At 36.8% G+C, this 15,738-nt stretch overlaps 1 protein-coding gene across 1 annotated transcript in view; it reads left to right on the forward strand.

Annotated features, from left to right (window-relative positions):
• The window catches only part of PTBP3 (polypyrimidine tract binding protein 3), a 109,339-nt gene that overhangs the window by 37,196 nt on the left and 56,405 nt on the right, over positions 1-15,738 (forward strand). Inside the window, 1 exon segment of the mRNA XM_053565819.1 lies at positions 12,869-13,038. Coding sequence (XP_053421794.1) covers positions 12,869-13,038 — 170 coding nt within the window.

Raw genomic sequence — 15,738 nt, forward strand, 5'->3', positions numbered from 1 at the left:
TCTTTCTCAAGATTGTTTTGGCTATTTGGGGTTCTTCGAAATTTCCTAAATGTTAGGATTTTTTTATTTTATTTTATTTTTTTTGAGACAGTCTCACTCTATTGTATTGCCCAAGCTAGAGTGCCATGGTATCATCATAACTCACGGCAAACTCAAATTCTTAGGCTTACACGATCCTTTTGCCTCATCCTCCAGAGTAGCTGGGACTATAGGTAAACACCACCTTGCCAGGCTAATTTTTCTGTTATTAATAGAGATGGGGTCTACCTCTTGCTCAAGCTAGTCCCAAACTCCTCCTGAGCTCAAGCAATCCTCCTGCCTCCGCTTCCCGGAGTACTAGGATTACACGTGTGAGCCACCAAATCTAGCTAGGAATTTTTTTTTTTCCTGTTTCTGCAAAAAATGCCATTGGGATTTTGATAGAGATTGTATTGATTCTGTAGGTCTCTTTGGATATTATGGACTTTTTAAGGATACTCAGGTCTTTAAATCCATGAACATGGGTGTCTTTGCATTATGGACATTTTTGGTATACTTTTAGGTAGAAAAATGAATGCATTTTATTTGCATATGTATCTAGAAGTGGAATCGTTAAGTCTTAGGATATGCATGTGTTTATCTTTAGTCAAATCTATCAAATTACAAAATTAAAATACCATTTTACACTCTTACCAGAAATTTTTAGTTTAGTTATTGTAGAATTTTGCCAGTACCTGGTATTGTATATGGTAGAACTTCCATAGTAGACCACCTCCCTACATTGACCATCTCCTTAAATTGACCTAATTTTTGTAGATACCACATGTGCGGATCAGTACAGTAGGCCTAGTTCCTTATTTTGACCAGTTTGTTACAGTCCCTGCGTTTATCAACTTACAGATGTTTTACTGAATTTTTAATTTATTTATTCTGATAACTAAAAGCCAGTGGTACATTCGTAGGTTGTTGTGACTTTTTCATTTGCTTGAATAGTAACAAAATTGATCATATTTTCATATCTTTATTGAGCATTTGGGTAGTTTTTACTAAAGTGCTTATTCAGATCTTTCACCCATTTTTTTTCTGTTGGGTTGTTTGCTCTTTTCCTCATTGATTTGTAGTAGTTCTTCCTTTTTTTTTTTTTTTTTGAGACCATCTCTCATGGTAGAATACCTTTCAAGTAGCTGGAACTACACATGCCCGCCACCATGTCTGACTAATTTTTAGAGGTGATCTTTTGCTCTTGAACTCCTGAGCTCAGGCAATCCATCCCCCTCAGCCTCTCAAGAGTGTTGGGATTACAGGTGTGAGCCACCTCGCCTGGTCCTGTAGTAGTTCTTTATATAGTCTGAATATGAATTCTTTGTTAAACATATGTTGCAGATATCCTCTGACACTAATAGACTGCACATTTGTGCTTAGAAATGGTTTCTGATAAGCTGAAGTTGTTCTTTTTAATGTAGCCCGCTTTATTTCTCTTTATGACTAATACTTTTTTGTATCTTGTTAAAAATATACTTTAGGCTGGCTGCAGTGGCTCAAGCCTGTAATCCCAGGGCTTTGGGAGGCCAAAGCAGAGGATTGTTTGATGCCAAGAGTTCGAGACCAGCCTGAGAGGGGAAAAAGTAGCACATGTTGTTTTTATTTATATCCTATTTACTTAGTCATACAGCTACTCCTAGCTGCTTTAGGAGGCCAAGAATGTAGTCCTTTTTCTGGCAGGCATGTGCTCTGCTAAAATTGGTAGTTCTGTGAAGAAAACAATAACAAAACACAGATATGTATTTTCTGCCACTGTTTTTGCATATTTACTGTGATTTCTTAACAAGCACTGAATACTTGGCTTTTGATAGTAAAGAAATGCATGGAAATTGCTATAAATAAAATCATACGAAGAGATGTAAACACTAATCTCTAAACTTCTAAGAATAAATAGTTCTTAAATGCATTGAATGATTAAGCAATATCTTAAGTCAGCTCTGAGAATAAGTTGAAAGAAAATTTACCTGAAGTCTTAATGCTTACCCATGTAAATTTTGTGATATAAATTTTGTAATTTGTGATTTGAAAAATATGTACAGACTTTTGCTTTCGACAGTGATAGGCTGATGGGGACCAGCCTTACTGTTTTAGACAGTGGTTCAAGAGAATTATGATCTTAGAAGGGAGGCAAACAAGGAAAACCCTATATTCACTTTGGCTTTCTTTCTACATTGTGTTAGGGGGAAAGGGAGATCCAAGCAAGCATGGAGGAACTGTGGAGTTGATGAGACAGAGATCTGAGTGTGGGAAGGCCAGTCCACTGGGACGTATGGGGGCGAAGCACTGAGAGAGAAGGGCCTGTTTGGAAAAAGTGCTCCAAGTAGCTACCGTTGTAGAATATTATTATCTGTACGTGTGTAGGATGAAACTAGGGAGTTAGGGAAAGAACAGCCAGAGAACTGTAAACTGAATTTTCTAGGACAGGGCAGGGGGACATTTGAGTGACAACCAACTAGAGGAGGGAGTCTTGCTGAGTACTTGAAGCACATTCAGGGACATGTGACTCCAGAGGAGGAAACCCTTACCAGTAGGGCTAAACTAGCTCTAGCATAAAAGCTACTCCGAACCTTCCCATTGGAACTTAAAATGAAGCTCCAAAATGATGCAGCTGATCTGAAAGTAACTTACATTTTTCTTAAAATAAGGCGTAGCACTTTACAGGAATGTGACAAATTCTAATGCTAACACCATCAAGCATCCAATCAGAAATTATCAAATAAGGAAAGAGCCACAAAAATCTGACTCATAAGTATTAAAAAAATAAGTCAACAAAAACAAACCTAGGAAATTATTGAGATGATGGAATTGGATGATGTGAACCTTGAAATACTAAAAATATGTCAGAATATTTAAAGGAAAATGGGAGCATAATGTAGGGGTGAGAGGAAACTTGCCCTTTACCCTGGAAGTTCACTGAAAGATCAACTCATAATTAAGGCAAATTAATAAGAGGAAGGATATATTTACCTTGTGCATGGGGAGAAATCACAGAGTGATAACTCAATTTTCCAATGAAGTTCAGATATCTTTATACAAGCCTTTAGAGGGGAGGGGGAAATTGAGTAGTATAGGGTGATAGATGGTTGTTAGGGAAGTTGCTAGGGAGAATGAATGGATGGTGGAGAAATAGATTGTCTTGTAAATTAACCTGGAAGCCATGTATTTATTATGACTTGAATGATTTGGGTCAGGTCTGCTTACATACTTGACCTTCATAACTGAAATCTATTGAGATAAACAGGAAGCGGGAAGGGGAGTGAGTTGTCCCCTTCGATCTTCCCATCAGGTCAGTCCAGTTTATTCAGATTGAGGGAAGTCCTCTTCAGTGTTTCTTTCTTTTTTTTTTTTTTTGTAGAGACAGAGTCTCACTTTATGGCACTCGGTAGAGTGCCGTGGCCTCACACAGCTCACAGCAACCTCCAACTCCTGGGCTTAAGCGATTCTCTTGCCTCAGCCTCCCGAGTAGCTGGGACTACAGGCACCCGCCACAACACTCGGCTATTTTTTGGTTGCAGTTTGGCCGGGGCCGGGTTTGAACCCGCCACCCTCGGTATATGGGGCCGGCACCTTACTGACTGAGCCACAGGCGCCGCCCCTCTCTTCAGTGTTTCTTTACCCAGAATGGCCTTCAATTAAAAGTATTCCTTATTTTTATTTCTCATATATAGAGAGTCATATTTTGGGGTGAAATTTCCTAAGTCCCTATAATAGTAAAGAGAAAAATGAAAGATAAAAGTCAAAAGGAGGCTAGGTATGTGAGTCATGTCTGTAATTCCAGCAGTTTGCAAGGCCAAGGTGGGAGGATTGGTTGGGGCCAAGAGTTTGAGATCAGCTTGGGTAATATAGAGACCTTGTCTTTACAAAAAAATTTTATATTAGCTGTGTATGGTGGCACCCTTGGGAGGCTGAGGCAGGAAGATTGCTTGAGCCCAGCATTTCAAGGTTGCAATGAATTATGATCATGCCACTGCACTCAAACTCAGGCAATAGAGTGAGACCCTATCTCAAGGGGGAAGAAAAAAAATCACATGGAATATCTAGAGATAAAAATACAATACCTGAAAAAATACATGGATGGCATTTGTAGCACATTATAGTCTATAGAAGAAAACATCACTGAATTTGAAGATAGCAAAAAAAACTAAAGCATACGGACAAAAATTACTGAAAAAGAAATGAACAGAGCCTTAATAACCTCTAGGAGAAAGCCAGGCATTCTAAATATATGTATAACAGAAAAAGGTGGGGAGAAGAGCAAAACAGAAATATATCTGAAGAAATAAATGATCCAAAAATCTCCCAAATACCAAATATGGTAGAAGCTGTAAACTCATATATTAAAAAAATTCAGTGAACCATAAGCAGGGCAAACACAGTGAAAACTACACCAAAGCTCATCATAATCAAATTGTTGAAAACCAGGAATGCAGAGCAAATCTTAAAAGTAGCCAGAGGAAAAAAGAGTCACATTCAAAGAAACAGAGGTAGGAATGACAAGAGTAATTTCTTACTTAAAACTGTACAAGACAGTTTTTTATTAAATTTTTTTTTATTTTTAATTTCAGTTTTTTTTATTTTTAATTTCACCGGGCGTGGTGGCTCATGCCTGTAGGCCCAGCACTGTGGGAGGCCGAGGTGGGTGGATTGCCTGAGCTCAGAGGTTCGAGACCAGTATGAGCAGCAGTGAGGCAGAGTAAGACCCCGTCTCTACTAACATCAAAGAGCCGGACGTTGTGGTGGGCGTCCGTAATCCCAGCTACTGGAGAGGCAACAGGAAAGAGCATCGCCACAGGAAGAAGAAAATAAACAAAAAAAGAAAGAGTACTTCAAACAAAGAAGAATGAACAAGCAAACTGAAATTAAAAATAAAAAAAAATTTAATAAAAAACAAATACTGTACAAGACAGGGTGGGGCCTGTGGCTCAAGGAGTAGGGCGCCGGCCCCATGTACCAGAGGTTGTGGGTTCAAACCCGGCCCCAGCCAAAAAAAAAAACTGCAACAACAACAAAAAAAAAACGTACAAGACAGAAGACAACGAAAGATCTTTAAAGTGCTGTCAAAATTATCAAACTGGAATTCTGTATGGAGTTTAAAAGTGAAATCAAAATAAAATCTTTTAGGCACAAAAGAGCTGAGGGTATTTGTTACCAGCTGACTTCTGTTTCATGAAATGGTAAATTCTTCAAACTTGCGGAAAATGATGCAGATTTCTACAGAAATTATGATTCTATGAAATATTTTGAGGAGATGAGGAAGGCTGGTGTCTTTCAGAGCGTAAAGTGATTTTGGAATATAAAGAATTTCTTTGGGCTGATTAACATAGATGTTTGTCACTGACCTGTGTTCCTGAGCTATGAATATGAGTGATAAATAAACTATTAATAAATAAATAAAAATATAGCTGGGAGTGGTGGTTGGCGCTTATAGTCCCAGTTGCTTGGGAGGCTAAGGCAAGAGGATCATTTGAGCCCAAGAGTTTGAGGTTTCTGTGAGCTGTGATGCCACCGCACTCTACGGAGGACAACAAAGTGAGACGCTGCCCCTCCACCCCCCAAAAAAGAAGAAATTTGGAGTTGCTATACTAGTTATCAGAAAAAAGTAGATTTTGGGAAAAAGAATATTACCAGTGGAGACATTTCATAATGATAGGTCAGTTTATCAAGATGACATAATCTAAATATGAATATTTGCCTAACTATAGAACTTCAAAATAGAAAAGCTAAGAACTAGTATAACTAAACAGAGAATTGGATCTACAGCTAAAAAAAAATTTTTTGGGGGTGAGACAAGAGGTAGGAGTTCGTGGCATCATAGCTCACAGCAATCTCAAACTCTTAGACTGAAGCAATTTTCTTGTCTCAGTCTCCCAAGTAGCTGGTACCATAGGCACCCCCCACAATGCCTGGCTATTTCTTTTTTTTTTTTTAGAGGCCCTGTCTCGCTTTTGCTCAGGCAGTCCACCTCCCCTGGCCTCCCAGAGTGCTAGGATTATAGGCATGAGCCACTGCACCTGGCCTCTAACATCTAAAATTTTAATGAGATATCACTCCTTTCTCAACTTTTTCGCTAATTGATAGTATACTATATAAAAAATCAGTGAGGATACACATTAAGTGTTGGCAAATTCTGGCCTGTGGGCCATATTCATTGTGTTGCCTATATTTTTATTTTTTATGAGCTAAGAGTGATTTTTAAATTTAAAAATGATGAAAATAACCCAAAGAATAATACTTTGTGACACATGAAACATCATGTCATTTATTTATGGTTGTTTCATGTTATAATTATATTATTGAGTAGTTGTAACAGAGATCATATAGCCTACAGTGTCCAAAATATTTGTGTCCCTTTAAGAAAAAGTTGGTACATCTCTATTTTATATAATTTTCCAAAATATCAACCATATTGATCTAATTGACAATATAGAATAGTCTTCCCAACACCAGTGTAATATGTATTATTTTGAAGTTCATATGAAGTACACACCAAGAAGGTAGGCTCCAGCAGGGGTCCTCAACCTTTTTAAACAGGGGGCCAGTTCACTGTCCCTCACACCATTGGAGGGCTGGACTATGAACAAATTCCTATGCACACTGCACATATCTTATTTTGAAGTAAAAAAACAAAACGAGAACAAATACATTCACACCGCTGCATGTGGCCCGCGGGCCGTAGTTTGAAGACCACTGCATAGGCTGGGTCCGAAAATAATTCTGAATAAGTTTGAAAGGTTTTAAATTATATGGTTTAAGTTCTGACTTCATTAGAATTATACTAGAAATAAAGAAAAACCCCATGATCCTCAGATATTTTAGGGGGTGGTAGCTCCATATATTTAAGAAGAAAACAGTGCTTAACCCATAGATCAAAGAAGCCATCACAAGGGATATTAGGAAGTATTTCGAACTGAATTAAAATGGAAACACAACTTACTATAATTTGTGGGGTTCGTGCTAAAGCTATTTTAGAAGGAAATTTACAGCTTTAAATGTTAGGAAAAAATGTCTAAAATGAGTCATCTAAGCTTCCAACTGTACCTATAATAAAAAGAGCAAGTTAAACCCTAAGTAGATAGAAGAAAGGAAATATTAATGATGAAAGCAAAAGTCATTGACAGAAAACAAAAGGATGCTGTTATGGACTGAATGTTTCTTGCCACAATTCCTATGTTGAGGCCCTACTCCTAGTGTGATGATATTTAGAGGTGGGACCTTTAGGGAAAAAAAATGTTTAGATGACATCATGAGGGTGGGGACCTCATAATGAGATTTGTGCCTTTACTGGAAGAGACACCATAGAGCTTGCCTGTGTGCCCTCTCTCGTATTGTGTGAGGACACAGTAACATTTCAGGCAGCCCCCTCTAAGTCAAGAAGAAAGCTCTCTTCAAAAACCCACCAAGCTGCACTTTGATCTTGGATTACTTAGCCTCTGCAACTGGGAGAAAGTAAATTTTTGTTGTTTAAGCCATCTAATCTGTGGTGTTTTAGTATGGTATCTGTAGGGAACCAACCCCCACACCCACACATGAGTGTCCCCAATGCTTGGTGGTGATGAGGGGTTGAAGAAAATAAAGACACAAATGGGTGTGTTGCAACAACAATATATATCATCCTTGCAGTTTGTCCTGCCCTAATTCTCCATTACCCAACCAATTGTCCTTTAGCTACTTTCATTGCTTTACTTCTTTAACAGATTTATCAATCACCAATAGGATTACAGAAAACACAGGAAAGGGGAGCATGACTTTGGAGCTAGATGACACCCAGTTAATCCTCTATTCCTGCAGGGCAGATGAGTTGAAGCCCTACTCCTATCAGGAGCCAGGGAGAAAAAAGCTGAATCCTCTTATCTCATACTCACAAGAACTAGTCTTTCTTGCTCAATGAGTCAGCTGCACGTGCTGTCCTAGTTAATCTTCAGATGTCTTCCCAAGCCCTTTTAGGCCCCAGCCAGGCCCTTACAGACCTTTTTCCTGAAGCCCTCCCCAACTTTAGCCAAGCCTTTCCAGGCCTTTTCCTGAAGTCCTTTGATGTTCATGCCAACCTGTCTTGTGAAGCCCCCAGTATAGTATGTTCTTTGTGGAGGCTCATGTCCTCTCCCATTATCCTGCATCCCTGACCCTGATCACAAAACTTTTTGTACAATCATTTCATTAGTATATCAATCTGACTCTACTCTCATAATCCTAACTTCCCTGATGTTCACCCACAGACTAAGCGGATTAAGTGAAAATTATGAATAAATTGACAGTTTTAGATGAAGTGGACAAATTCTTTTAAAGATAAATTACCAAACTGATGCAAATAACCTTGTATCTTTAAAAAATCAAATTGGTAATGAAAAACTCCGGACCTAAGGTGGCCTCATTGGTGGAATTCTATCAAACAATATAACAAATAAATACCAACTCGAGAGCACAGATTCTTTCAGAATATAGAGAAGGCGGGAGCACTTTACAGTTCATTTTAAGAGGCTATTAGTACATTGTTGTAGGAAAAGAAGACTACAAATTAATATCCCTCAAGGAATATGGACATAAAAAATATTTAGCAAGACATTAAATTAAATTCAAGGGTTTTTCCTTTGCTGCAGCAGTGTCAGAGCAGAGTACAAGCTGCAGTGGCATCATTCTTGGTAAGACTAGCATTTACAAAGTTTCTTCTACTTTTTTAGCTGCAGTCCTTTCAAGCAATACTCAAACTGCAAGCAAAAGAGGCACCATGCTTCCAGAAAAATCTCAAGGAAAAGTATGGTAAAGCAAAGTAGTAGGTGTCAGATTGGGCTCTAAAGGAAAGGGTAGAGCGATTCAAACAGTTAGTGTGAAAATTGGAGGTAAAGTTATAGTCCTAAAACATGGAAACACCAAAATAGTTCTAAAAAGGATTATTTCTTACTTGGAGATAGTAACATTCTTCATTAGTACATGGAGGGAAATCACTATTGAAAATGCCATCAACATTAACCTGCCCATTCCACTGAAGTTCTGAAATCTTTTGTCATTTAAACATTTAAATGTCTCTTTTGTAATAATTATACCTAAACTAAAATAAATTCAAGCTATAAATGTACACGGTGTCCTTAAAGTTCGTGTGCGTTTTACCGTTAGACTGTTTTAAGTTGCACACATACTTTATGTCCACCCTGTATGTACATGTACGAAGACTGAGAAAGAAGGTCACATATCATGACCAAGTACAGTTTATCTGAAGAACACAAAGTGCTTTAATGTTTGAAAATTAATCAGTGTGATATACTATAACAGAATAAAAGAGAAAAACCTAGGTTCATCTTTTTTTTTTTTTTAAGGAATAAAGTCTTTATTGGGCTCAGACCAGGAGTCTGTGGGTCTAGGTTCATCTTAATAGATCTAGAAAAGGCATTTGAAATAATTTAATTTTCAGTCATAATAATCAAAACCATCAGCCTACTTGGAATGGAAGGGAACCTTTTCATTCTGATAAAGTTATGAAATTGGCTGGGCATGGTGGCTTATACCTGTAATCCTAGCACTCTGGGAGGCCAAGGCAGGCGAATTGCCTGAGCTCAGGAGTAGTTCAAGACCAGCCTGAACAAAAGCGAGACCCCCGTCTCCAAAAAATAGCCAGGTGTTATGGCTGGCACCTGTAGTCCCAGCTACTTGGTTGAGCCCAAGATTTTGAGGTTGCTGTGAGCTATGGTGCTACAGCACTCTACCGAGGGCGACAAAATAAAACTCTTGTCTCAAAAAAAAAAAAAAAAAGATACGAAACTACAACTAGCATTATACTTAATAGTGTAAGGTGGTGCTTTTCTTATGTTTAGAATGAGGCAAGGATGTCCAGTCTCATTACTTCTAATTAACGTTGTACAGAAAGTCCTAGCTGCTTCAGTAAAGCCAGAAAAAGAAATAAAAGGCATATAGATCAGAAAGTAAGAAATAAAACTGTATCTATAAAAAATGCTAAAGAATTTGGGAAGTTTGCAGGATATAAAGTCAACATACCAAAATCAGTTGTATTTCTGTATACTATCATTGATTAATTAGAACATAAAATGTTTAAATGATGTTATTTACAAGTCTATGAAGTATGAAGTTCTTAGGGATAAATATATCAAAATATGTATAAGACCGTTAACATTGAAAACCACAGAATGCTGCTGAGAGAAATTAAGGAAGATCTAAATAAATGCAGAGATATCATGATGTTTATCCTTGAGATGACTCAAAATTGTTAAGATGTGAATTCTCCCCAAATAAGTACCTGGTTTCAAGAATTGTTATAAAACTGTAGTAATCAAGACAGTAGAGATAGTAGTGGCAAATGATAGATACGTAGATTAATCAGGCTAGGGTCTGGATTGCCTGCGGCTAGGGGGTTTTGTAGAGAGAACTAATTGCAAAGGAGCAATATGGAACTTTTTAGAATGATGGAAATGTTCTATGTCTTGATTTTTGGGGTGGTTCTAAAGCTGTAGACGTTTGTCAAAACTCATCAAACCCTGCATTTATGTGGGTAGATTTTATTATATTTAAAGTATACACTCATAAAAATAATGTTTTAAAAAAGAATCCATATTTTAAAATAAATAAAAAAAGAACCCATATTTCTCAGGTCGTTTTCCTGACAGGTTCTTCCAGTTTTGAGGTGGTAATGTATGAATTTTGTGAAACCCTCTTCCATGTGTTCTATCTTTTAGAACATGACTAATACCTAATAGGCATTTGGTAGTTTTCAGTATATTCAGGAAAATACTGTAAGGTTTACACAAGCAAAGTTTTTTTTTTTTTTGAGACAGAGTCTCACTATGTTGCCCTCGGTAGAGGGCTGTGGTGTCACAGCTCACAGCAGCCTTGGGCTTAAGCTATTTTATTTTCTTGCCTTAGCCTCCCAAGTAGCTGGGACTCCATGGGCCCTCCACGACGCCTGGCTATTTTTTGGTTGTAGTTGTCATTATTGTTTTGGCAGCCCGGGCTGGTTTTGAACCTGCCAGCTCTGGTATACGTAGCTGGTGCCTTAGCCACTGAGCTTACAGGTGCTGACCCAAGCAAAGTATTTGAACACTTATTTTTATATTAAGATTTTTGCATTCTACCTGGGGCGGTGCCTGTGGCTCAGGGAGTATGGCACCGGCCCCATATACCGAGGGTGGTGGGTTCAAACCCAACCTCGGCCAAAACTGGGGGAAAAAAAAAAGCATTTTTGTACACTCTTAAGTATGTTCTTTTGCATAGAGACTAATTCTTTAAATTTATGTGTATCATGCATTAGAAGTTCCGAGTTTTCTGTTGGTTTTTTGTACACTCTTAAGTATATTCTTTTGCATAGAGACTAATTCTTTAAATTTATGTGTATCATGCATTAGAAGTTCCGAGTTTTCTGTTGGTTTTTCTAAAATTATGGCCATATGATTGCTTATATACATTCTTCATTTTATTTATCAGATTTTTAGATATAACCTTTTTCTGGTCATCTAAGCCAGTAATTCTTAGATTTTGAGATTTTACAGAATAATATTTACAATTATTCGTCAATGTCTTAATTTTGCCAAATAAAGATATTGAGATCAAAAAGTCACTATCACAATTTTTTTTATGGACCTCTAGGAATGGTCTTTTGTGTCTGGGAAGAATGCTAGCTGCACTCAGAAAATTTGAGAGCAAGTGCTGGTTTGGATATTAAGTCAACCTATTTAGCTATAAAAAGGTTGAGTTCTAGTGCCAGCTGCTCGGGAGGCTGAGGCAGGAGAATCGCTTAAGCCCAGGAGTTGGAGGTTGCTGTGAGCTGTGTGAGGCCACGGCACTCTACCGAGGGCCATAAAGTGAGACTATGTCTCTACAAAAAAAAAAAAAAGGTTGAGTTCTATGCCACAGATGTGGGTACAAAATATTGCCATGTTAATTTTTATTTGGTCTTCATGAAATTTGTTTATTTAAGATCACAGATATTTGATTTTAAAGTTTCATTAGTGTTTAGAAAAATTACATTTTTAGTTGTTTGGAAAGATTATTGCATTCAATTTCCCATAGTTCTATTTCTGAAAGAAAGATTTCTCAATCTTACATTTATAAACTTACAGGCTTATCAATGCAAGTTATTGTCAGTGTTAAAATAATGAGATTTAATGCATGATGAATTTCTTAATTTTACAGTGGTGGTTCTTAAATCAAGGTGAATCAGAATCACCTGGAGGGATTGTTAGAATAGGTTGGTCGGTGCCACCCTTGAAGCTTCTGCTTCAGTAGATCTAGGGAGAGAGTGGAAATTTGTATTTTCAACTAGGTGGTGATTATGTTAAGAACTACTGTTACAGCCTAAGGAAGATTAGCATAGGAAACAATGATTTAGTTTCTAAAAAACAAATGGAGATTGTAATGCCTGAGAAATTTACTTTTTATAAACACATAGTTCAAATACAAATCTCCTTAGGATGCAGAAAATACAGGATTTCTATCATTGTGTTTCCTAAAACTTAATTGTTCTAATTACATTTGTTTAGCAGTGAAACAAATTAGGAAAATATTCTGAAAAATACATTAAAGACATTATAAATATTGTTCTCTAATCATAAGAACAAGTTGATTATCTATAGAAGTATTTAAAATAATGTAATTCACATACCCTAGTACTTTTCCATGAACTTAAATCAGATTTCAATTTTAAAACATTTTAATTCCCACAGTGAAAAATCAAAAACCCTATTCATTGAAAGGTGGTTGGTTTAGTTCCCTGCTCTCCTTTTGCCCCCTCCTCCAGTCAATCTCATGATTCCCTCAATTTCAAAACCCAGAGTGTGACAAGATGGCTAATGTAGTGTGTCAACCCAAATTAGTTTCAGTAATTTAAAAAAAATCTTATGTTTTTTAGCTAATGGGAATGACAACAAGAAATTTAAAGGAGATAGACCTCCCTGTTCGCCTTCCCGTGTTCTCCATCTTCGCAAAATTCCATGTGATGTCACCGAAGCAGAGGTCATATCATTAGGTTTACCATTTGGCAAAGTAACTAATCTTTTGATGTTGAAAGGAAAAAGCCAGGTATGTAATATTTAAAGATGATTTCTAGGTGCTAGTGTTAGAGATTATTTTTATTTTCTTGATCTTACTGGTATATTTTCTGAATTTCATCCTATAGACGTAAGTTAATTTTTAAAGTAGAGGGTTTTTTTTTTTTGTTTTTGTTTGTTTTTTTTTTGGTAATAGGAAGCAACAAACAAAAATCAACACAAGAAGGACAATTATCTTGGCGTTGGTCTTTCTCCTCCTTAACAAGAAACATTTAATATTACTTTATGTTTTATTTTATTATTTATTTTTATTGTTTATTTTTTATCTTACAGGATCATTTATAAGATAGCCTATGATTATCAGAAGATCCTTATAGAGGGGATATAAGTTATGACTTGTATGGCAAGTTAAAGAACAGTTTAATTTCCATACTCTAGATAGAAATATATAGTATTGTCAAAAGACAAAATTACAACACATTTAAAGATCACTTAATTGCCTTTTAATTGTGATTCTAGAATTGAGCAACATACTCTATAACATAAGTACATGTTTTATAAGAACAAGGAAACACAAAAATAAAAATGAATTGGTTAACATTTTTACTTACTATCTTATAAGGGTTAAAGCAAAGAGGACTTAGTACATTGATTCAGATAGACTGGGCCCTTTCTGATTGGTTGCTGTAAATCTTCTGTTTTCAGGAAAAACTGGTTTATTTGGGTATTTATCTTCTTCATTTAGCATGAGTGACTTCATCTTGGTGTGGACTAACCTGCTGGGGCCTAGTACAAGAAGCTGGTCCAAAACAAAGGCCTCCCCAAAATTTCGTTAAACAGTATATTTTTTGTTGTTGAATTAAGATGTGGCTTCTTTAATAATTTAAAAAAGACTGTAAGAGAATCTTGAAAGTTAATAGGTTTTTATTAAGAAAAATAAGGAAACATTTCTGTGATGACCAAAATACTACATATTTTGATTTGAGTAAGCTAATCATGTGGTCCCTTGTTCCAACTCAGACCCCACGCAGATTGACGTTTTTATTAGTTCTTTCCACGTTTTTGTTTGGTTGGCCTAAAAATCTTTTACACTGAGCACCGCTATAAAGAAGAAAACAGATCTAGGCCCTAGACATTTTGTTGTACATTGTGATGTGTCAGTGTGTTTCATCTACTTTTGGTAAATAAGTTTAAGAAACACATTATAAATACATTTATAATATAAATAAATAGGTTGATAAATGTTGGTCATGAAATAGATTGGGTAATGATATCTGATTAGTCCCCTCTCTTTAGTTTACTTGTTATTCCCATTTAATTTAGATGAGGTAAATAAGATCTGAAGAAAGTAATATACCTTAGGTGTTTGGACCTAGTTGTGTTTACACATTTATTTTATATTCATTGGAGACTGCATTCCTGCACTTAGATATTTAACACAGTTGCTGCTTTTGAGAATGGTATAATTTGTGTGTTTTGAACAGAGCAAATATGGCCATGTCTAATGGCTAATTGCTTATGAGAGGCAGGAGGTAATGTCACAATTTTCTTTGCCTCTACTGTTCATTCTGGGTTTATCTATCTGTAAGTTAACTGTAACTGTTATATAAATGGTTGCTTTTTTTTTTTTTTAAGACAGAGTCTCACTCTCCTGCCTAGGCTAGAGTGCCATGGTGTTAGCCTAGCTCACAGCAACCTCAGGTGTTCAAGTGTTCTTCCTGCTTCTGCCTTCCACATAGCTGGGACTGCAGGTGCCCACTACAATGCCTGGCTAATTTTTCTATTTTTAGTAGAAACAAAGCCTCGCTGTTGCTCAGGCTGGTCTCTAACTCTTAAGTTCAAGGGACCCTCTTGCCTTGGCCTCCCAGAGTGCTAGGATTATAGGAGTGAGACACTATGCCCATCCAGTTCATTGCCTTTTGATTATGAATTCTGGTTAAAAAACATCTGTTTCATAATATACTTGAGGATGAGATTCTGTTAGTCACAACAACCACTTGTGAGCAGTAACCTTTCCCAGGGCTTTTGGAGGTAGTGTTGGGTGCTGGGTGGGGGTTATTTTTACTACCCTTCCTCTGGGCAGTAACTTGGTTGTCTCTCTATCCCACATTATGAAAATTAAACCCTTTGATAAATACTTTGGAAAAATAAACAACAAACCTTTGGAGAAACACAAATAATATTTTCGTGGATCCCATGTGGAAAAATTTATTTTTATACATGAAATTTTAAGTTTTAAATACTTTCAGAAAAAACTTTCTCTGACAAAAATTATATTCCAAAGACATTATTTTACTTTTTCTTCATGTGACACTATAATAAAGATAATAAAAGATCTAGGCCCTAGAAATTTGGGGGTACATTGTGATGAGTCTCAGTATGTTTCTTCTCCTTTTGGTAAACAATAAGTCTATGCTGGACACCCTGGCTCACACTTGCAATCCTGGCACTCTGGGAGGCCGAGGAGGGTGGGTTGCTTGAGCTCAGGAGTTTGAGACCAGCCTGAGCAAAAGCAAGACCCTGTCTCTACTAAAAAATAGGAAAAAACTAGCTGGGCATTGTGATGGGCACTTGTAGTCCCAGCTACTCGGGAGGCTGAGTCAAGAGGATCTTTTGAGCCTGAGAGTTTGAGGTTGCTGTGAGCTATGACTCCATGACACTCGACCAAGGGTGACAAAGGAAGACTGTGTCTCAAAAATAAATAAATAAATAAATTTATAATATAAATAAA

This window comes from Nycticebus coucang, chromosome 2 (assembly GCF_027406575.1).
Source record: "Nycticebus coucang isolate mNycCou1 chromosome 2, mNycCou1.pri, whole genome shotgun sequence".
Classification (NCBI taxonomy): domain Eukaryota; kingdom Metazoa; phylum Chordata; class Mammalia; order Primates; family Lorisidae; genus Nycticebus; species Nycticebus coucang.